At 43.8% G+C, this 23833-nt stretch overlaps 1 protein-coding gene across 1 annotated transcript in view; it reads left to right on the forward strand.

The window, feature by feature from the left end:
• Positions 1-23833, forward strand: part of LOC131258641 (uncharacterized protein CG43867) — a 104017-nt gene that overhangs the window by 50475 nt on the left and 29709 nt on the right. Inside the window, exon 3 of the mRNA XM_058259996.1 lies at positions 22471-22533. Within this exon, the coding sequence (XP_058115979.1) occupies positions 22471-22533 (63 nt within the window). The remainder of the gene's footprint in view (positions 1-22470; positions 22534-23833) is intronic.

Below are 23833 nucleotides of genomic sequence, written 5' to 3' on the forward strand. Positions count from 1 at the left end.
TGTGCATGGCTGAAGGATTTACACAACGGGGTATCTTCACTGCCACTCAATCGAACGCTGACATGATTCATGATAATGTCGTCGATGGCCGCGCGAACTCTCGTCCCGGTCACGCCGTCATCCATCATCAGTAAATTACATTTGCATCTTTTTGCCATTCGAACACTGACCCTTCGATCCGTTGAAAGCCGTCGATAGTGATTTGGGCTGCCAATTAGTCAATAATTTATCGCCCAACCTCGACAACGTCCGTTTGTTGTGGGTGGAATCATAATTTGCAACTTCTCGTTCTGGTGGAATAATTCATTAAAGGCAGTGTTGTTATCTTTTTTATTTCCCGTTGCTAATTTTCGTTCTTTCATTTCGAGATTTTGGAACACTGAATTAAAGAGGAGAAAATTGGCTCAACAACCACCCAAGAAATCCCGAACACACAGGTGCTAAGATGCAGTAATCCTGGTGAGATTTTCCTTGTCGTGGCTTTTCCAGCGCGAGGCAAGGAAATTAACAAAATTCTGTTACAAAGTCTGCCCTACGCCACGGCACGCCTGCACTGAGTTATTTCTTTCAGCCAACTGACGAAAAAATGAGCTTATTTATTACCATGTGAAGTCGTTTACTGGCGACCTCGCCGCCGGCCCATCAGCATCAGCCCCTCTTCACGTTTCAAATTGCCGGGCGGAATTTATTTTCTGTTTATTCCCGGCACATTCCAGCAGCCCCCGGTCGAGGAGCTTTTGAATGTGTTTTTTGCGGTACGTTTCTTTCGTTCTTCTTCCATTCGGTAGCCGCTTTCCGCCAGTTTCGTTTTCCGCAAGCTGATGAAATTCAGTGTGTCCTTTTTTAATGTCATTTGCGTTCGCTGTGCGCTTCTTTCCAGAAGCCAACCTTCGCCATTCATTCTTTACTTCTCTCTTCGACACTCAACTGGGACGGTTTCTAGTCCATTGCCTTACTTTCTCGTGCATATCTCATTCAAAATTTAAATTTAATTTAATATCGCTCAAAACGAAACGCTACCCGTACCTTTTTTTTGGTCGCATTTTTACCTATTTGTGTATTCTCTTTGAAACATTCTCTTTTCTGTATCTTTTTCAACATTTTCCACCGCTCGACGTAGTCAAGTTTTGCTGTGTGGATGCTAATGTTGGGGTTTTCAAAACTGCCCATTCGAAGTGACAAACATTTTATAACGAATAATTAACTTATTAGAAAAGGACTGAAAAGTAGTTTTTCTATTTTTGGAAGTAAAATTCGTCAATCGAATTTCTCGTTCTCAACTTTTAGAGACTTCTGTTGCTTCAGCTTTCACGGAAAATGTCAATTCAGTAAAAGCTTTTCTTTCTTACGAACATTGTTCTTGGGTCGCAATAAAGTTGATGGGATAAAATTGGGTAATAAATAGGACAAAACCAAATTCTTCCTTGGTTAGCATTTTTGTAATATTTTCAGTGAAATTTATTTAGAATGCAAATTAAAAAGACTCTTTTAGTAAAACCAAGAGATTTCAACGATTGGCGATGTACATAAAGAGAACTTATAAGTCCTTAACATCTCTTATCTAACTCTATGTATCGCTTATCTTTATTGCGTTTCTTACTTTTTCTCTCTGCCTTTTTTTTGTCTATCAGCTTCTCTCAGGCGAGAATTCAGCATCTTTGGACCGCATCACCAAATTCCGTCCAACAAAAGCGAAAGTATGGCAAACATAAATCCGTTTGCAAACAAATTCCGCCGCAAGTCGCGTAATAACCGCGTAATGGATTTTAAATCTTCCTCCCGAACAACACTCTTCCGGCACTTTGCCACTTTGTGTTGGTGGAAGAGTTTAAAATGATTTTCGTCGGCCTACTGCGAACTTGCATGCCGTAGGCGGTGGTAAGTCGGGAAAAAGCTGCCAAAAAGTTGGCTGAAAAACTCTTTGGCAAAGCTTCCGTAAGCGCAGTTCTCCTTCCCCCACCGCAAGTAAACCACGGAACGACCGAAGGGCTCGTCGTAAATCCTCGTAGCAACGACGTGGGAATTGTTTATCGAAAGTTGCGTCTATTTATGTTGGAGGTCAGTTTCGTAAGATGCATTACGCTCACCGCTTGCCTGATGAATTTTCCTTTTCGGGGCGCTGGCTTTCGGTACTTGACTGATAATCCCTGATCCTAAATGGAATTTTGCACCTTTCGTCAGTCGTGAAACTTTGTCAACTAAGCGAAGGAAAACTCAACAGACTTATGCTAATTCTACGAATTGAATTGTGTTGATAAACTTTTTATGCACTCAAGTCGACTTTGTGCTTATATTCTTACACAGTACTCTTTAAAATCTCGTTTCCATGTAGACACCTGGAAGTATTGTGCACCAAACATGTAGATTGTTCCAAAACCCAACCACTGCTTACTCTGAAAGCCATTTGTTTACTTACGGGCACAATCTGTTGTTAACGGAAGCAATCAAATTGATATAAATTACGAACGCAACACAATACAAAAACTTGCTTCCTTCAACGTTGTGCTTCATTTTCCAGTGCTTGATCTCAATCCTCCCAGCCAGCACAACGAGCTGACTTTAAGTGTTCTGACTTATGCCAACGGTGTATAGTTTTGATCTATCGTCAGCAAAACGTTCCTCCGAGCGACGGCCTACAAACGATTGCTGTTTGTTGTCGTTCCTTTTTTTGCAGACGTTTCGTGAAAGAAATATTTTAATGTTGAAAAGCAGACGGAGGGAAGCATATTCGGAAGTGATTTTTCTTTTGTCATTTCCGCTCCCGGCTCGGTGGGATGTGGCAACATGGCGCGAGGGGGGAAAAATGGCAAAATGTGTAAACGGCACTTGTCTCTCGGCAGCAGACATAAACATTTGGCGTTCGCGGCATGTTTGCCAAGATAACATCCGCTCGCGGCCCGTGATATGTTGCACGTGCTACAAACGAGATTTAAATGTATCCTCCCGGTGACGTGTGGATGCGGGAAAAATAAAACATAACTTCCTGACAGTTTCAATTTTCATATGGTGAGAGAAGCTTTTTCAAGATTTTAAAGCAGAGCGCACCAAACGCGCACAGTCTTTAATATTTTGATGTTGAACTTTTTATACATTTGTTCAGTGAAAATAAAATCATATCTTCCGCTCAAATTTTCCTAAAAACCTCTGGTGAACATTTACAATTATTGTTATAGTTCCGCTTACGAATAAACTACAATCTATAGAGCAATCAAAACCGAACCTTGCGGTTTTACAGAACCTGAACACTCAACGATTTCTCAGGACTTGCCAGTAATTGTCAAAACATTTACCACGACACTAACACGACCCATAAACCATTTCCACCAATAGCTTCCCCACTGCCTTCCCCTGCCGTCCCCCTCCCTTATTGGACGATGCGTTTTTGGTGGAATTGTTACTCTAATGTATTATTTATTTTAAGCTCGTCCGTCGTTTTTCTTCGTTGCATCCGCTTTTCTCCGAAGCCTACCGTCGTCATCGTCGTCGACGTCGGCGAAAAAAGGAAAAACAACCAAACCTGGTGGTGGGGAAAGAGCCTTAGTGGAAAAGCAAAATATTCCATGAAATGCGCGAGATGAAATTCCATTTCATCTACGGTGTAGCCACAAAGAAAAATTTGTGTGGAAAAACGAGGAGAACAGAACGCCTACGTTGCGATGGGAAAAAAATGAAACGATACCCGGTGGTATAGGGAAAATAAAAAAAAAACAACAACAAGGTTGGAAGAAAAACTGGCCATCCAAAGTGTACCAGTCAACAACTAACTTGCCCGAGGGGATTTGTTTGGGAAGGGAAAATATTTATTCCGTTGCCGGTTCGCTGGCGGAAAAAGGAGGGAAAAGAATTCCTTACAGCCATTCCCAAGTGTAAGTGTGCGTAGGCGTATGGTGCGTTTGCTTCATGCGCTGTTTTTCACCCACACAACCAGCAACATGGCCAACAACACGGGTTTGCTTGTGCCAGCCCTCGGGTCCTTGGGGCACATCAACGCATTCATGCAAGAGTGAGCTTGGACACACACACGCACACACTTACGGTGGGCCGGGACAGAAACAGAAACAAAATGCTTAACTTCACTTCACGTTTCGCGTCACATTTTTTCCCGTAGTTTTCCCGCACAAGAATCTCGCGGCAAACTAAAAAATCGTTGTGTTCTTGTGTTTCCAAATTTCTCAAGCTCCTGAACGTGTCCACCACGTTTCCCACGGAAAACACACACACCGCACAACTCAACAACAACCACGAGAGGAAGAGGAAAACTAAATAAAACGCTCGCCCAGCGACGCGTGTTCGCATAATTTGCTTATATCTTCGTTAATTTTTCATACACCAAACGGCCAATTCTCGGTCGGCTTTCGCCGCGCTTCGTCGAGGATTTCCATTTGTTTTCCCAAGGCTCCCGGGCGCCGTCTCTTGGTTGATGTGGCACTTTGCCTTCACCGCGAGACGGTCCCCACTTGAGCAAGGCAGCGTCCCCCTCAACAATGATGGTGGCGATGATGCGCTGCTGATGACGATTATGCTCACATTTTTCCTTGCTTTCCCAGGCTCTTCAGCGCCCTGTTGTTGGCGAGCCCCAAAATTCCCCGAACGCAGGGTTGCTTTAACTTGGGGGTTCTTTTTCATTTTGCCGGTATATTTGTTCTCTGTTTGCCCTGGTGTTTGTTTTCGCCACCAAAAAACGAAAGAAATAGCCGCGAAAGATAAGAATGCCGAGGGAGATTTCATCTTTGATTACGAGATACGCGAACCAAGCGAATATTTAACAAGCAAAGTAAGTGCCTTAAATCCACGCAATTCGTTAACCGCTCGTTTTTTGATCGACGGCAATTCGTGATGGTGCCACAAAGCAACGACTTATCATCTGTAATAATGTTTGATGAAGTACAACCATCGAAATTCATTTGCCAAATGTATATCTTTTATTTTTCCTGTTTTTCATTTTGCCTATTTGTTTAACAAATGTGTTGTATTATGGAAATTTATTTCACTGTCATGACCTTTTACATTTAATGAATAGTTTACACATGTTTAAATACATGTTTTTAAGTTCTCTTTCACCAAAGGTTCGTTGTCTTCAACTTAATTCGTTTAATCCTGGTCTCAGAATAGACGATGTTTGAATCATAGCAAACTATGCGAAATGTAAATTATGTGAACAATCAAGTAGGCTATATTATAGGTTTAAAATCGGAATAGGAAAATTAGGCTCCCCAGAACCCAACTAACAATAATATTAATTCTCAGCATGTCGTATCTTCTGAATTACTTCTCCATTTGGAAAAGACATCTTTGAATGTCAGAACTTCTATCGGCACTTGCCTTCCTTTCGACATCATTTTCCCATTTTTCGACGAACCCTTTCTAACGTTTTCTCTTCGCCTTTTCTCGCCTTTTTTCGCAGGTATGTCTTCTCCAGATTTAACGTGTTCCTTCCACGCCGTGGTGAGAAGATCAATTAGCATCCTTGCGCATCGACGAAGGCAAGTTAATATGAACAGCCCAGAAACAGTTTCTATCCCTTTCCGATCGAGCTTCCGGAAAGCTGTAAATCACGGTCTCGGCGTACTCGCCGTAGCTCAGATTTGGACGATTCCATTGCGTGAGTTCCATTCCTCCAAGCAGCACACACACACACACACACACACATACTCACTGAAGACGGGGGCAGGGATCGTAAAAAGCAGGTTCCACGTTCCTGCACGCCCTCCGAAAGGTTTTCGTCCGCTCGTCGGATGTGATGATGGCTACTTTAAGCACCGAACCGGTGTGTAGGTGTGGAGATGGTAGCATCATTACCTGCACTTACCTGCTCCTGGCCTGGCCCTTTCGGGTCTCGTAGCGACTTCGGAAGAGCCACAGTGCGTCAACTCCATCCCCGGGTGCTTTCATTCGGTTTGTGATGTGTAGTTCGCCGTAATGCGTAGAAATTTCCCTCCAGAGGAAAAACCTTTCCCTCCCCCCCACGACTACGCTGCAACGTGTTTTCCCCCCTTTCGGAAAACTGAACAGCCCATTACCGGGGTTTTTGCTGGGCGTAGTTCCCATTGTAGTGCCCATTGTTGTTCCATTAACTGGAATCGTCCGGTTTCGCATTGTTGTTAAGGTTGAATTCAGCTCGGGAAAATAAAACGGAAAACGACCTTTGTGTATGTTATTTTCATCATACATACAAACACACGCACAGGTGGAAGCTCGTTTGAGTGCGTCGTGTAGAGTTCGGTCGGGAAAGGCTTCGTCCTTTTATTTTCCGCTGGAGAAAGATGCAAATTGAAATGCCTTCTTTCGGTTGTTGGTCGTATGATCTGCGTCGCGTTCTAATTGCACGCCGGCTTGAATGCCATTAAAATGGAATGAAAAAGTATAAACGGGTCCAAAACCCGGCTTCTCTCATCGCCATGGTGTTGATTGTTTCAAAGCTTTGTTTTTTAACGATCAACAATAAGAATTTGTGAACGTTGACTCTCTGCCAAACGACGAGTCTTCCAACAAATTGCATTAATCTTTTCTGTTTACTGAAGTGAATCGAACATTGTGGTAAATTTTACGACCACCACACACATACCAGTAGAATGAATATCTTCGCAAGCACGCATGGCATTAGCATTTCTCCAATTCCCGGCTGTTGAAAGGTAATCTTTAGAACTCAAATCATTCCTCGAAACAAACGCCCAATCCAACGTCGATGCGACTCAGTAGGCGTTTTATTTGTTTAGAATTAATTCAGTTCAGTTTGAATGAACCCTCTGATTCACCTCCCTGCGATTTTTTCAATTGTGGTGAGCTGTTTTCCGGTGGAAAATGAAGCCTTACTTGAAGGAAGACACAGGGATCTTATGGTAAGTCAAGGAAGCTTTCTTCACGTCGTTGAAGCAGTTTGTTGAATACGTAATTGCAAAGCTTTGATAACAAAGCCACTCCTTCGGTTCCGTTTAATGGCGAAAGCCGGCGTATTAAAGCAATGGAAAATGAATTTATCGCCTAATGTCGTTTTTATGGGCACCATTTTCCACATGCATTTATGCAAAATATCCATACTCGGAGGAAATTTTTCCTCAAATGATTATTATGATTAATGTAGTATGGTTTTTCACTCTTTGGTGGTTTGAAGTATTGAAAGACAGTTTTATTAAGATTTTACTGTATAGCAAATGTGTTTGAAAATCATTTTTTCGATGATCCTATATTCAGTTTTGGGAAAGGTTTCTTTTCTTCTCCTTTTTTTTTTAATTTATGGGTAAACCTTCAGGTCTAATGTTTTGTTTCATTGGTTGGAAAATCTAATCAATTACAGAAACAATCGAATTCGCTTGCTTGAAGGATCCTTTTTACATGTTTTGCTTTGTTCCATCTGCTTGTAAAGCGTCTCCATAAATCATTTACTTGTTAGCGCTTGGGAGAACTTCTTCAGCCGAGAGCCGATCTTTCCGAAACAGCGATGGATAATCCCGGATAAATCTCACCGAACGAACTAGAGATACTCCCATTCCTCATCGCTTAAGAGCTTGAACGACAAAGCTCGACTCGGCAGCCCAGATCCTTTTTCATCCTCGTGGGAAACGCCTTTAATGTGACAACAGCGAAGTGCGCCGGAATCTGACTCCCGCTTCCCACCCTTTAATAGGCCATTCCGCCAGCCTTCCGGCTTCGATGACGACGTTCCCTTCGCTAGTTACCCATCCCCCCCCCCCCCTCCCCCCCCCATACAAGTCGGCAAACCATAATGCGATGAATCTCGGCGGTCGACGATAAAAGAAAGCACTATTCAACACGGCACACGGCAACCATCGCTTATCGGCGAGGGAAATAAATCTTCCCGCGCGAAAGAGGTGCCTCGTTTCGTTCGGGAAATCCTTGCACTATTTGGGACCGAACTTGCGACTTTGGGGGGGTTAATAAAACGGAAAGAAAAGCACAATGCCGATTGTGACGGGCGTAATGTCGTCGTAAAACGTCGAAAGGCGGTGGTGGTGGCGGCGGCGGCCTGTTTTTCCGATACCGCCACCGGCTCTCACGGGGATTAGAGAACGGCGCACGACAATCCGGGAGCAATAAAAGACGTGACGATCAAAGCACAATCAAACATCACCTGAACTTTTACTCTGCGTGCCTTTCCGGGAAAAACAAAAGGCTGCTGACCGTTTGAATTAATATCAAGTGAAACAAACACCCCCCCTGTCCGATGTTCGTCCGGAAAAACCCCCTTGGAAACTAGCCGTTTCCGGGGTTCACTTTTATGTCCCGTGCATCTGGGAGTGTTTTCCCTTTTATCTCGGTACGCTCGGTGGCGGCGATTTATGGTCCACTCCCCCTTTATCACCGTACACAACAAACTCATCAAACCAAACTCGCGCCTGTAAGAGCACTGTCCGTTTTCCCTTTTCTTCCGTTCCCTTGGCGCACCGTCTTTATAGTGATACATAACTTTCTTCCCGGATTTTACTCCCTCTCTCTTGCTCGTGGAGATAATCCTAAACCTTCAAAACGACGTTCCGGGGTGGCGCTCCTTTGGGGGAGAAAAGCGCACACACCATAACACCGAGTTGCAGTAAAGCAAGATTACGTTAAGCATCGGTCGTTTGTAGTAATGAAAATGAACAATAAAATTCCCATTACGATTACGCGCTCCCGACACCAACCGACGACGCTGGTTGAAATTGAAACATTTGCATTTGCGCCCGAGAAGGACACTTTATGGGTTTCACCTCTCCCTCCTCCCTCGTGGTGGGTGGAGCGAGGGAAACAGATAGATACGTCTTATCCCTGGAGTCGGAGGTGGTGCATTATCGTGTCGTGCCCATCGTGGAAAACAAGTTTCCATTATCCCTCACTCCCGCTCGGCGGAAAGTGGAACAAGAAAGCTATATAAAACCACCCACCCCCAAAACGCGAAAGTTTTCCTTTTAAACGGAAACACACTAAAAATGGTTGGCCAAAGATAAAAATGCACTTTTTGACGACAAACTTTTTTCCCCCAAACTCTGCGGGCTGAAGGAGGAGAAGGAGGGGGAAATAAAACGGAACAAGAGAGAGAGAGAAAGAAACAAACCCCGACACAACCAATCGAAGAGGAAAACTGTGTCAAGATTGGGTGTATATGTGTGCGTTTCGAAATGGGACAAACTTGAACCGTCCAAGAAATCATTAAAGACTGTCTTGGAGGTTAAAAGAAACTCTCCCAAAGACACGTGAATTTCTTCCAACCAAAAAGGAAATCGTAGCTGTTTTTCCATCCAATGCAAATAAACGTGAGCGGTATTTTGAATCGTTTCGGTCGCGTGCGTTTAGTAGATGCTGCCTGTTTTTCTCTTCTTTTTATGCAAGTTTCGATGTTTTTAGCTGTCCTTTTTTGCACGCTGCATTGACACTCGCGGAAATCACCCAAACTTTAGGAAAAAACGATCTAAAGAAAAACGGCTCGATGAGTTTTCGCACCGTCAAGCGGTATCGGGCCACTCTCGTGCAAAGTTGGTTTTTTTTCCGACCCCGAAAACAAGTACAGAAAGTACATAAAACTGTAAAGTTTACCAAAAGATATGATAAAGTGAATGGTAACGCGCGCACATTTGGCCAAAGTTTTTCCAACCCACCGCAGTTGGGCGCTGCGTTATCGCTAGATGGTTTTTCATGTTGTCTTTCATTCTTTTTTTCCACGTTCTTTTACATTCATCCACTTTTTTTGTCCTCCTTTCGAGCGACTTTTAGAGCGCATAAACGATAGAAAAGTGCTCGCGAAAAGCTCGTTGCTGCTTATGCGCCTTGTTTAATATAAAATATATCCATAAAAAAACCTTCACTTTTACGATGTGCGGAAGTGCACTCCGAGAAAGAAACTTTGACAGGATAAGGCGTTCGTTTTGTTTGGATTTACTCTTCGTGGTGAACCTTTTGGAGGTGGATTGTATCATGAAACGTTCAAATTGTACACAAATAAAAATATTAGTTATGTAGTCTAGTGCAGAGTAAAATAAAATCAAACACCACTTGGAAGAATTGAATTAAAATTAGAAGAATAGTTTCTTATTAGCTGATCTGCTCTTTGTCGTACACGATCTTGTCTGATCTGAAACATTTGTAAACTGTCTACTATCATCTGCTCTGATCTTCTTTCTGATTTAAAGCAAATTATCGTATCTACTCTCAGGTTTTAGGCCTTAAACCATCACTCGTTTTTACTTAAGGTTGCCTTTTTTACTTTCTAATGGTTATCGCAATTCCGTGTCAAACAACAGTGTCGTTATTGATTTCATTTCGCTGATTTACTTTCGTTCTAATCAATCATTCATCCACAAGCAGTAATTATTAACCGGTAAACCGAAGAAAGAAAACTTTTGGTTATTATTTGCTGCCGATCATCAACGAACAATGAAACATTAAGCAAGAGGCGAACTTGTTTATAACGTATTTAATTCAACTCGACCACTGCCCCCTCTCCTAAGGGATGATAAAGTTTGAACAGTTCAAGAGATGAAAAATAATACCATAGGGCCTTCCCGCCCCTGGAACACGATCCCAAACACGCCGAAGTACCGTAACGTCCAATTGGCACGCAAATTTCGCGTTGCTTTCGGTCATATATTAAGATGAATTACGCCGCTGCCACCGGAGGACGGTCCCACCTTGGTCCTGGCACTCGGGAAAGAGAAAAAAAGGGGCCGACCAGCTAGGGCACCGGTAGCTACTTCGTTTACTTTATTTCTCCCCGCCCGGAAGTTGCGCACGAATTGAATGATTAGCTGCCGTTTCAATTCCAAACGACGCAATTCACTGTCGGAAAATTCCCTCTCGTCCGTTCGTCCCGAACACGCTCGAGATGAATTCAATTTGACGTCCAACCATCGGTTGGGTGTCGCCCACCGTGAGGGAAAATTAATGACCATCGATTTAGTTCCAGTGTGTCCGGCCACCTTGAACTCGATTTCCACCCTGGCGGGTGGAAAACTCCCGATCGAAAGATCCGCTACACGAAATGGGAAGGAAATGATTACCAATCAATTCACCACACAGCGTTCTGCTCTTCCTGAGGGGGAGAAAAAGTCCTGACCATCCTGACCCACCTTCCGAGAAGGCCCGGTCAAAGGTCCTTGGGCGTCACAACACGGTCGCCAGATAAGGATCCATCTCCACGCCTCCTTCTGTGCTGGGGGCATTCTTCCGCTGGAGGACACATAGTTTGCGTGCATAATTTAAAGCACGAGGAAGGCACGACTCCCGGCAAAAAGCGGTCCCGGCCCCGGAAGCGTGGGAGCCATTAATCAACAACGAATTGTGCAAACTAATACCAGCCGGAGAGGTCGGGTCAAAGTTTGAATAGTTTTCACGGCCCCCGCGTTTTCGCGTGGAGGATAATCGCACGGTAATGCGATCCGGTCCGGTAGCATTATGCAAATGAGCTCGCTCGGGGAAGTTAAAGCTCTCTTCGGTCGTTCGTTCGAAAGTTCGCTTCTGCGGCCGTCTATAATTAGAACGCGTCCGATGGATTCGTTTCGGTCTGATTTAGCGTGAGGCGGATTGGCGAAGAATAATTCCGAGTAAATAATATATCTGCGAATTAGCGCTAGCGGAATGATTAATTATGGGAAGGAAATGTATTCTGGTTTGTTCCACGCCGGATAGCAATCGATGGAAGGGGAACCATTGTGGTAAGTGTTTCGGAATAAATGCCACCAAGATATCTTAGTTTGATTCAGAATATGTAGTGTTGGAGAAGTGGGTCCTGATAGGCTTCTGGAGCTTGATCCCTGGTTGATTCACTTGGTAACCAAATCCAATGGGATCTAGATCCAGAATACGGATATAAATCTATTGAGTTCTAGATTAAGAATCCGGATTCGGATCATATGGGATCCAGATCCAGAGTACAGATTCACATCCCGTGAGTTCTGGATTCCAAAAACAAATTCTGATCTCTTAGTATCTCCTAAAATTAAAATTCACAATCCAGATTAAGATCTCTTGAGAAGTTATTTGATTCCGGATTTGTCGTTGGTCATCTGGCACAGCAGGGATTGAGTTCTGATTCTGAGAATCTAACTCTTGTCGGATCCGGATCAGTTGGATCTAGTTTAAAAGTTGATACAATGTTTAATGTTCTTCCTCCAGCAGAATGCACTGAAGGAAAAGCGTTCGTTTGAAAAATCTGTTAAAAGCTTTTACATTTTTCCTAACGCCATTTCGAACAAACACATATACCTACCACTCACGCCGAAAAACATCGCTTCTTTCTTTATACAACGCAAAAAACTAACCCTTTTCACCAGCCAACCGCAGGGTTGTTCAAATTTGCTGCAAAAGCATTCAAAAACCTGCTGCTCTTGGCGTTGCAACATACTTTCTCATTCACCAATCGCCCACCACCCCGACCCACCCCTGTGTGACCTCCCCCTGCTGCCAAGTTCCACATCCTTAATGTCGTTGATTTTCATAATCCTTCCATAACTTGTGCTTTGCAGCAGTAATTAGCATTTTGCCGTTTTGAAACCTTCATGTAATCAATTATGTTTACAAAGACCATCGTTCCAGGTTCCCTTGCCTCCCTTGCTTGACCCTTCGCTCGTTGGTCGGTTTGGGAAGTGGGAGGGGGGTTGAAGCGAATTTTGAAGTGGTATCGAAGCGACTGCATGCCATATCGTGCTCGGCCGGGTTCGTCCATAAGGGTAGCAGAAAAAGCTGACTGCTGATGAAGTCACAAACTCGCATTCGCCTGAAAAGTGAAGAAAAAGCTAGTTGGAGGCGAATATGGAAAGAGTGTCCCGGTCTAGGGCGAACGGTAGCCGATCCTGAAATCATTTTTAATCTTTGCTAATAAATTCAGCGCTTTATTGTCCGCAAACCCGACTGAAATGAGCCCTAGGGTTGGTTGCCTTTCCTGCCTGTTTTCCTTTCGGTTACGGTCGATTAGAGAAGGGAAGCTCAAACCTTCTGTCTCTCGGTTTCAGTGTGTGTGTGTGTGTGTGGACCAGGGATCTAATGGATCTAGTCCAGGACTGACCTCTAATGAAAACGCGATATCGCATGCGTTCGCTTTGCTTCCCCAAATAGTTGAATGAACAATTTGTAAAATGATATTTCAGGACATCGTCGAACCGGAAACGGATATTCACATACAAATAAAACCTTTTTTTTTTGCAGAGAAACCTTTAAAAACACAAGCTTCCAGTTCTCTTTCCCATCATACCTGTGAGGTAGTTTTTCCAGGCATATTTGTCCTCTTCATCCTTTGGGAATAGTTTTCCTGGTTAGCGAACAGTCCCGGAGTAAATTACGATCCGAGTGCTCGTGAGTGGCATACATTTTCCAAGGTCCAGGTGAATCTCATCCTGTTTTCGGAAGTATAATTCTTCTGTAAAAATTATCCCACGTTTCCTAGACCCGGAAAAGTGTTTTTGTTTGCGGTAGCGATTTTTCGGTGAATCCACTTTATTACGATGCGGGATTACGGGCGGGAGATTTAAATAAAGTCCACCCTTTAACGTTTGGGGAAGTCTCGCTGAGGGCGGGGAGGAGGGCAGGATTACGTAGTGAATTTATTTTCGCCCGCTCGCTTTTTTCAATTAATGTCACCGGACGATGATGACGGTTCCCGGGGCCGTAAACCTTTTAGCCTCGATCGCGGTAGTAAAAGTAGATAATGGCACGTGGAAAACGATTAATTGCATCCGTTTGTTGCCCGATGGAGCAGTGAAGAAGCGATTTGAATGAAGCATGTAGGTAGCTTCCTTTTTACCTCGGGTTATTAAACGACAAGCCCCCGGTGGGGTCAACTGGGAGCGATGATAATTTTGTCCTTTTCGATTTATTTTATAACGCGGGGCGTGCGCATAAACGAAAAAAAAATTATGGATAGGTAAAATAATGGTTTTATTGCCGGTTTACTCAACGTCCATCACGGTTGCGTGCGTTCTTTTGAAAGGCATTTTGGGAAATATTAAAGCAATCATCCGTTTTGTTCCGGGAGTATGTTGTTCAGCTAGGCGGAAGTATGAAATAAATTGGACAGCATGTATTTTCGTCGTTCAATCAAGACGATTTATTATTTCCCTATCCTAAAAGATTCCAGCATATGCTTCATGCCGCCGTTGGTTTCATCATTTGAAATTTATTAAATGGGACTTTTTGAAAAATCCACCCAACATAAGCTCAAAGGATAATGACCCCCACTTCGTCACTTTATCGAACTGAACTGGAAGTAGGAATATATTTCCATCCTTACGATTGATTGGCGATTGATGGTTCCTTTAGAGATTGCACGTACTCTTTTCTAGTTCTCTTATGGCGTTCCTTTTTTATTCTTCTGTTACCCTTTTCAGAAAAAAAGTGTTTGCTTAGAAAAGCCACCCAAGTAACATCGTATAAAAATGACTAAACCATTTCATTCAGCTCACAAGGGAGTGAGTATCGGTAGGGGTGATCTTTGGTACCCAATCGTGTACCTTTTTTGGCTCCTTCTTCAAGTACATGAGGCATCCATCACGTTACGGTCTATCATTAGCGTCGTCAGTGGTTGCGATTAATCTTTCGAGCTTTTTCCTCCCTTTCGGATCGCTTGGGTTTTATGGGAGGCTTTATTTCGCATAGCGACCGCAAGCACATCGATTGATCCGGGAAAACTTTGGTTCAGGTTGACTGTAACTGATTCAAAAAAGGGAAACACGAATGGGGAAGCAAAGACATTTTTCATTTTAACCCTTTTTCAATGGCTTCCAAACAAGAAGGAGCTTGTACTAACGTAACATTTGGCTTTTGGGCCAAACAAATTGTATTTAAATCTCGCAGAGAAGAAAACATCTCCTACACTTAAAATCTCGACGAATTGGAGGAGCTTTTCCAGTTTCCAGTCCACTCCAGATCCGGGTTGTAAAATGCACGTCGCTGGTGAAAAATGGTTCCCTATCAACGGGACGGAGCAAAACATCGGGGAAATTTGAAAACGATGGAAAAAAAATAGTAGGAAATTCTCCCAACCAAGAGCTCAAGAAAATGGTAGAACATCAGCGACCTAACGATGGTTGCTATTAGAATCAGCTGCGATGGGGGATTTTCACCATGGCAACGCAAGCTTTTCATCGCTTCCAGAACAACTGAGGTGCAGTGGATTTTTTTTTCTCCCCTTCCAATGTCTATAGGTTTTCTTTTCCTCCGCTTCGAGGAGTTTCCCTGAGTCACGGGACCGATTCAATTCCGTTCCCCCGTTGGGAAGCGGGTAATAAATGAATTACATCTTCGTGATTGTTGCACTTCGTGCTCAGGGCTCTCGGGGTGTGTGTTTCCCTGCCATGCTTTTCCCAGCCAGCGATCATCAGGAACAGAAGACAGGAAGTTCTTTTTCCACCGTAACTCAAAGATGCGCACACTAGGGATGGCGTGCCTCGAAGAGACGAACGTCTTGCTCTCTAGGGGGAAAAGTGCGCCACCGTCCAGTGTTTTTCCCCCCCTTCCCACCGTCGAGGTATTGTCCAACGAATCTAAAACAATCTTTCATGCTATCCCCTCCCATCGAGTGAGGAAAAAGAAAAAGGAACACGGCAGCTCACGATGCAACGTGGAAAATGGCACGTGTTTGTGTGCCGATGGAAAGCGGTGTGGATTGTGAGGGAGCGACGTTTAGCCTTTGAAGAAGCGAGCGGGTAATCCATGGGCGATCATATTTCTTGCAGTCTTCTTTCCTTCCCCCTCTGCCGAAAACCTCAGGTCAGAGTTACTCGGTAAAACCTTTCGCCAGGAAGGAGGAAAATCATGGAACACTTTCCACCAAACGGAAGGAATGGTCCGTTTCTGTGTCATTGTTGTCGACTGTAGTGAGATCAGTAGAGGGCATCACCACATGGATGGATATCGGGGTTTCATTGCAGACGCAACGACAAAAAACAATGGTCAAGTGGAACATGTGTTTTCCTTATCGTTTTTGTTTTGTGATCCGGGAGAAAACCAAAAGGAAAAAAGGAGGATCCACCTTGGGAAACCATAATGAATTTACGTCCAGACGAGGGACCAGAAGGAACGTACGGGGTTGTCTCTCTCCCAAGAGCTTTTGTAGGTAGTTTTTTGTTTGGACTGTTTACTCATCCTTTGCAAACTAATTTTCACCACTTTGACAAATTGTGTTCTTATGCTTTTTTAGGTACGGGTTCTCAAGGGATTATGAGGGATTTTGGAGGATGATGGATGAAATGTTGACCAAGGTTTTGCACCTTACGTGGATTATTTCAAATGGATTATATTCTAAAGGTAAAAATCCTCCGTTTTTCCTTCCATTATTTTTTACTAATTTAACTCATTTATCCGCGATATGCATATTTTATTCTGTATGAAACTGCAACTAAACCACCAACTTTTCATCGCAAAACTTTCACACTTGTTTGCGGTTTGAAGAAAAGTTTTCCCTGCGTGCAGTTTTCCGTGTATAGCGAGGAAAGTTTCACGCGCTACAAATATAATGGAAAATATTGCTTTCCATCGCTGCCGTTGGCGTCGTTTGCGCTGTCAACATTCATTCGCTTGCACTTCACTTCCTTCATCTCGACACGATGCTTGATCTATGTTGATGCAGTCCTTGGGAGACAACCCACCCTGCCCTTACCCACCCACCTCTCCCTTGCAGCCGAGGACGAGCGATGAGCGTCGCTTTGTTTTTATTGGATAAAATATGCATGAGCTGTGTTCTGTTTCGTTTTCCTGCTGGGATGGAGAAAAAAAAGGTAAAGGAAAATACTAGTCTCCCCACCACATCAACCATCATCCCAACTGGGCGTTGAACAATGGGAGGAATAATTCGCGTTTCCTTAGTGTGGCACATAGCGGACGGTCGTGTACGATTCGCTTGGAAAATTCGGAATTTATATTATTGTTTTTAACAATCATCACCGTTAACCATTTGGAAAAATGGGTTGTTTCCAGCAAGACTCTCCCTTTTTAAGTTGTGCATGTATGGTGAATTCTTGTAGTTGGATATGTTTTTAGGAAGACAGATTGTGCTTCGCAAAGGGAAGTATTCAACAGAAGTTTTCCGCGTCGAACCGAAATTATTCAAAATATTCCTTTGACACTCTGCCTTGAAACGATTGCCTCTAATTTATTCATAGAACTAAACTAATTAGGGGGGCAATGCATTGTAGCGTTGCCACACAATGGCACCGTAGCACCGGAGTTTTGGTGCATTTGGGCGAGTTCATGTTTGCCTTTCGCTGCAATTTCCTCCGGCGCGCGTGGTGTGTGTGTGTCCCACAAGACCCGAAGAAAATGCTCGCCTTTGGTTTCGTTCCTGGTTTTACTCCAGAAACCCAAAGGCACCTGCCCTACTCGGTAAGCGAACCACCGGTTGTGTCGTGGAACGTGCCGGGATTTTCCTGGACTTTTCCAATGTCAACATGTCACACCGACCGCACGACGAGTGTCGAAATAAATGGCGTTACATGAAGCGTTACAACGTTGGCGCCTCGTGCAAGCAAGCAAGGGGTGCATTCGACGAAAAGGTAATCGTAATTGTGCTCGTGGAAAATCATCACGCTTCGGGGCACACCGCGCAGTGTGCCATTGGGTGGAGCTCGTGCTCGATCGGAAAATTAGGTCACACGGGGTACACGTGTTCTACGTGCAAAGGGTAATGTCTTGGAAGGTGGTACCGTTCCAGTGCATTCAATTGGGAGTTGATTTTAATGTATTTTTTTTTAATAAAAGGTCGTATAACAAATAACTCTTTTCATGGATTTAATCATTTCAATTTGTTACAACTTCTTTTAACTCCATGTCGTTCATCCCGGAAGTAATTTAATAGTTCCAAATTATATTCTAACGATTATTTTCCCTCCTTGCGGGAGGCCACCGGAAATCAACAAGTGCGAATCGGTCAAACAAATGGGAAATCCCTCGAACGCTATCCATTTCCACGCACAATCTTCGCGACGAACTGATGGCACATTTTCTTCCCCTTCCTTTCGCTCTCGCGCGCGCCCTCTCTCACGTTTCGTCACGGGTCTTTTCACGCTAACCTGCGTACGGAACCGCTCATCTACCGCACAACAATAAAATTTGATGGTAGATAAAATTCGATTTTCCCACCTTATTCCCCCCACCCCCACACCCACTCTTGCCCCGGCGAGCAAACACGAAAAATCTGCGAAAAATCAAACCACCCCGATAGACGTCACCGGAAGGACAAAGAACCGACCGGGAACGTATTCGAACGAACGGACAATCAATAGTCGAATAATAGGCCGGCTTTCCCGACCGCCACCCCTCGAAACATGCTTTTGGTAACCTCTCAAAGCGCCCTGTAGGTGGTTTTTCTTCTCTACTTTGATCATCTTTTTCGCTGAAGAATCTCCGAAAATTGGAGACGCCTGGTACTTCATTCCCCATTCCCTACCCTCCCACCAACGGCTTCGAAGTCTTCCCCTCGTTAGGCTTATTGTATTCCTTCAAGTGGCGAGCGAATGAATCCTTGACGACAGCCCCCGAAAGCCTCGCCAGACGGCATCAACTTACGATACAAAAGGGCGTGACGTACCACCACCGTTCCGTTTCCGACACCTGCATTTTTCTACCGCACGAGGGGAAGGGCATAAGAATGAAAATTCGGCTCGAGTGGACGGGGAAAGTTCTTTTGTGTCGGCGTGCGAATGTTGCGGCCTCTTAGGTGCGTTATCCTGTTTCAAAAGGCCACTGGGCCGTACCCTCCCTATTTTTCCTGGGAAAACGCAAACAGACACCAAGTGAATTAAATTTATCAAATTGTAGCTCGTTGTGTTTGATTTCTTCGTCACACCGTTTGGCCCGGGGCGAACAAAAATCCCCCTCAAAATAACCTGGACCGGAACGGACCGGGGGAATGGGGGGTTGGAGAGGGGGGTAAACTTTGCCTCCGACAGGCTTGCGTCGTCCCCGTCGCCCTCGGATGGTTGAACCCTTGTGATCCCGCCCGAAGGGATGGATGCTGGACGTAATGTCTATCTTTGCCTCTCGATGTTCCCAAGGTGATGGTTGTTTGACGGTGTTTGTATCACTCTCTGCGTGCCTTTTTATTCTTTTCTTCCCGTGCTCTTTCCTTTCGCTACCATTTCCCAAGCCACTTGTTGAAGTTTTGATGAACGAGAAAACTTTTCCAGTGGCCGCCAACTTAATTAGAATTCAACCGAGTCCTGGTTATCTAGGCGGGTGAAAGGAAAAAGGGAAAGCAAGAAAGCTGGACTCGTTTTCACTCAGAAGGTAAAATTATTTGCAATGTGTTAGTTATGGGAAAATCTGTCACCATCATCATCAAAATGTTGTACAGCTTTACACCTCTTTGAATCGGTACCAGTTCATTAGCGTAAAGGTGGAAAAGAACCTTAAGCAAAAATAGAATAAAAAAGACTTAAGGATTCTTAACAAGTGGACATGTTTCCGAACTGAAAGGATTCAGTAACGTTCATAACTCTTCTTTGCAGCTTTTCTTAATTTTTACCTTAACTCAAGAGAAAAACAAACGGCAACGGAAACAACCCAACGGAAAACATTGGTTTGGGGCTTTGGGGCGTGAAAGTGCAACTGTTTACTCAACGAAAATTGGATCCACCCCACTTGGCAGTATTTTTGGTACTTACAACGGTGTGGAAAAAGGATTTTTCGCCAGGAAAAAGCCCTACCCAGTGTAACAACAATCATCCTTTCTCCCTGCCATTGTCGTTCATCCATCATCTTGTCATCTTTTCTTTCGGCGGGGGGAAAAATGATGAAAAATCCTCCATTCGTTCGCCTATTTTCCGGTCCACGCTGGGAGAGCGCATTACGATCCTTTTTTCCTGTTCTTCGAGCCCTCCGAAAACCAACCACTTTCTACTGGAAGAAACGGAAAAAGGTTCTGGTAGAAACCTTTAAGGTGTTCTTGAAGGATTCTTCACGAAACGCTGCTTTCGGCGGATGTGAGCGTGGAATGTCTTTCGCAAAACAATTCGGCAGGAACATTTATCAAAATAGATTTCCATCCAGAGCACCCCCGCAATGGTGGTAGGCTTTTTCTTTCCTACTTTCCAAACCGAACTGAAGGAAGAATATGGTTGAAGGAAAATCGCATCGCCCGCGGAATGCTCCCCCTAATGATATGCCAACAAAGGGAAGTACGGGAAAACCTACACTTCGTCTGGCATTCGTCAAATCCCATTTACAGCCGTAGCAAAACCCACGCACATTGTTTTTCCTTGTTAGGAGCCAGCCTTGTTAGGAACCAGCCTTGTTAGGAAAGTAACTACATTTAGCATAGTTGCGCCAGAGGGACTTCGTTCCTATTTGTGTTGTGTCGGTTTTCTTTTTCACAGGAAATCTTTACTTCTCAGTAATCAATCATTTATTCAACTCTACGTTACTTTGGGAAAAGTTTATTTTCATTTGAATGGACATAATAATATCCGAATTCTTGTTTGATTCTTTGATTGAACTAATTCTTGGAATCGTGGGAAAACGTAACGTACTTCAAAGGTTTAGATAATTTAACTAATTGTCTAATGATTCTTTCGAGTTCTTGATTTTTTTCGCCTTTAAACAGGAAATTTTACGACTCCTCAACTTTGCTCCTTTACATACCTCTTTAAATTGAATTAGACTTTGGTTTCGGAACGGCGTTTCTTTTTTCCTCCGAATGGTTAAAGGCACGCTAACAATATTCCTGGCAAATCTTCACCTTCGAGGCTTTCCCCATTTTCCTCGCGCTGGATTGGCTCACGCGCCTTAATGTACGCTACGTGCGAAAAACGATCGATTTTCCCGTTCGATAAGCCGGAACTGCTACAACTGCTCACCTTTTTCGATACTCGTTAAACGCGTTAGATTGTACTGGCGGAAAGCAAAATCTCGCCGCCACTTCGAAGAAGAAAAATTCCCTCCACTTGGAAGAGATCGGAAAGAACGTTGGTGAACCGGCGCGGGAGGAGGTCGCCGGGGTAAGTGGGGCTGAATAATTACATTTCATTCCGATGCTCACAACAAATTTTCCTGAGCCCGGAGGCTTGTTTAGCCATTTCGATCCCTTCGAAACCGGGAGCAAAGGGACGGGTTTTCCCGAGCAACCCGAACAACCTGTTGACCGCAAAATCCAAAGTACCGGAAAATTGACGTTCGGCGAATGGATGAGGCAAAAGGTTTCAATCAGGGGTTTCCACCGCTCGCCTCGGTTGGCAAATATTGGCTCGAGGTTGGAGGGGAATCTGTAATTGAAAGTTGTTGCATTTTCCGTGCCTGCCTTTAATGGTGTTCTCGTGGAAAAGAAGGAACATGAGTGCCTTGCTTACGATACAGAAATTCTTATATTCGACATAAATAACCCTATGAAATAACCACTTCAACATGGATGTTTTGAGTTAGATTTCTTACATCAAAATTCATTATCTGAAGAAAACTGTTGCTTTTAAAGTTTCCAAAATTTTAATTTCCTTTGTCGCTCTCATGCTGTTTATTAAATCATTTCCCTTGTTTCCCTGCTGCAGGTCCGTTTAGTCACACAGAATTCGTCCTAATGACATCCCACGCCGTCTATGTAGTCATTTCCGTTTGCGATTGTTCCAAGAATATCCTCGGTAATACAAACGCTAAGACGAATTCTTCGGAACTCCACGTCGTCGTTTAGCTTTGCCAAGCTGCAATCCAAGCTCATGATCATTAGTTTGTATTTTCTTGCCGCTTTGCCTTCTGTTGCCTTCATCCTACGCCACCATTAACGATTGTGTGCTGCTTGCATTTTCCGTGTGGTTGATGGAGCTTCCAAAAAATGTCACCCTTCTCCAGCGTTTTCCTCCGGTTGCATTGGGCGAAGTCCATTTGTTGGAACTGCTGCTGGAAATGGTGGAATGTTTTCATCAGCGCCAGAGCGCGCCACCAAAACACTACACAACACAAACGCCATGGAAGAGAAAGTTGATCACGAAACGAAATTTTAATTAGCACTAATTGCAGTCATCAACGGCAGCAGCAGCAGAAGAAAATCGCGTGGTAGAAAGCAATGGCCGACCATTTCGCTTGGAGGCAAAAGGCAGCAACACTGCTCATTATGACTTCAATCCTAGAATAAAGTCGGAATCGAGAGAGTTGACAAATCTCTCCTAGGTCCATTGTGGTAAATCACTTCACAAACTTCTCCATCACTTAATTACAAATAAATGTTTGGGTAAATGAGACCCTCGTGGAATGTGGCCGAAAGCCCAGGGAAGCGAGTTTTCTTTCCGTAAAATTATCGTTTTCCTTCGAAGACGAGTAATCACTTGAAACAACAGCAGCGCCACCTGGTTGTCAAACAGAACAACTGCTCGTATTTAGTCGAGACACAAACGTAGTTCGAAATGAAACTAGCGCCGTTTGTGCAATTTCGAAGAATTAACTCCTAAAAAATCTTACAATTTTTTACCAGAAAAACGTATTGAAAAATACATAATTTATTAAAGAATATAGACATAATTAATTTAACTAAAAAATAAGTTGAAATTCTCCACTCTGCTTTCTTTTCAGCTCTCCGAACTGGAGCAGCGAGTCATCGAAGCGGAGGAACGCGCCGATGAAGCTGAAGATAAGGTAAGTCGTGTTTTCTTTTCCGTTTGATCTTGGCAGACCATGTTCCTCATCCTCGGGCAAAATGTGTTATTCAAAACGAAGAATTTCTTTTCCCTCTTATGCCTTTCTTCGATAAGCCAGTTTCTTACTTGGTTTACTTTTCACGATAGGTATCCAGGAGCGTTGACATTTATTCGTTTATGATGGATTTGCCTTTCGTTCTACAGATTCTTTTTCGTTTCTTCCTCCCAGGCTTCCCTCGAACCCCAATACAACTTGCACTCAATCATTTAATGTGGTTAAAAGTAAACACGGCCCAAAATAAACAAACGTAACAGGGAGGGATTTGATTCCGAATAACGATATTTTGTTCATCTTCTCAGATAGGGTAAACATACCTAGCAATCGATCGCTTCGTCGAAAAGGACAAACCTTATACATCTAAGTTAAGGAAGTATTATTTAGTTTTATGTTTTCCTGTTTCCGATATACTGTTTCGTTAGCTTTTATTAGTTTTAATGTTAAAAAACAAAAAAATTTCCCTGATTTTTAATAAATCCTTTCTCAACATTGTCACAACTCAAGTTGGAAACAAGAAAACACTACCATTTAACATTTGGATTTCAATGGAGCTTGAGAACTAGTACTTTATAAAAAGCTCCAAAACGGTGCAAACTTAGCAGCCATCAAAAGCACTCCTTTTTCCGTTTTGATCGTTTTTCTGTCAAATTATGACAGTCTGGATCTGTCAGGTTGCACCCACCATCTTCATCCCTTCGCTCGTCCTGCACGATCCACCAAAATTTCTCGCATGCGCACGAAGGATCCTTCTGCAGGGTCACAAATACCATCGTTTGGCATTCAACTGTCTACATACACAGACACATTGCAATCCAACGACTAAAAGGCCTATTTTCCACGCTGCTCGATGATACTTACACCATTGCGAAAACGAGCCCATCGAAAGAAGATGAAGGTCCCTTTTCTTGGGGGAAGAAAACAGGGGGAAAAAGGACTTTTCCGTGCGCCCGATCCCTTCAGACGAGCCTTCTTTGAAAACTGTCATCATTCCAGCCCTCCTTGAAAAGGGCCTTTTACCCAACTCCTTATGTTGACACTGGTTTTCCTCACCCGTAGGACGAATGTCGTGTTGTGTTAGTGGCAGTAAGCAGCACTACACATAGTTCATATAAACCAAACGCAAACACACATACGCACACCAACACGTCTAAGCGAGGTAGTTTCGAATGTCTCGCGTTTTTGACGGACGTTCTGAGGGGTACGCGTTTTTTATCGACTACCTCGACGGATCTTGTTTTGC

This window comes from Anopheles coustani, chromosome 3 (genome assembly GCF_943734705.1).
Source record: "Anopheles coustani chromosome 3, idAnoCousDA_361_x.2, whole genome shotgun sequence".
NCBI lineage: Eukaryota > Metazoa > Arthropoda > Insecta > Diptera > Culicidae > Anopheles > Anopheles coustani.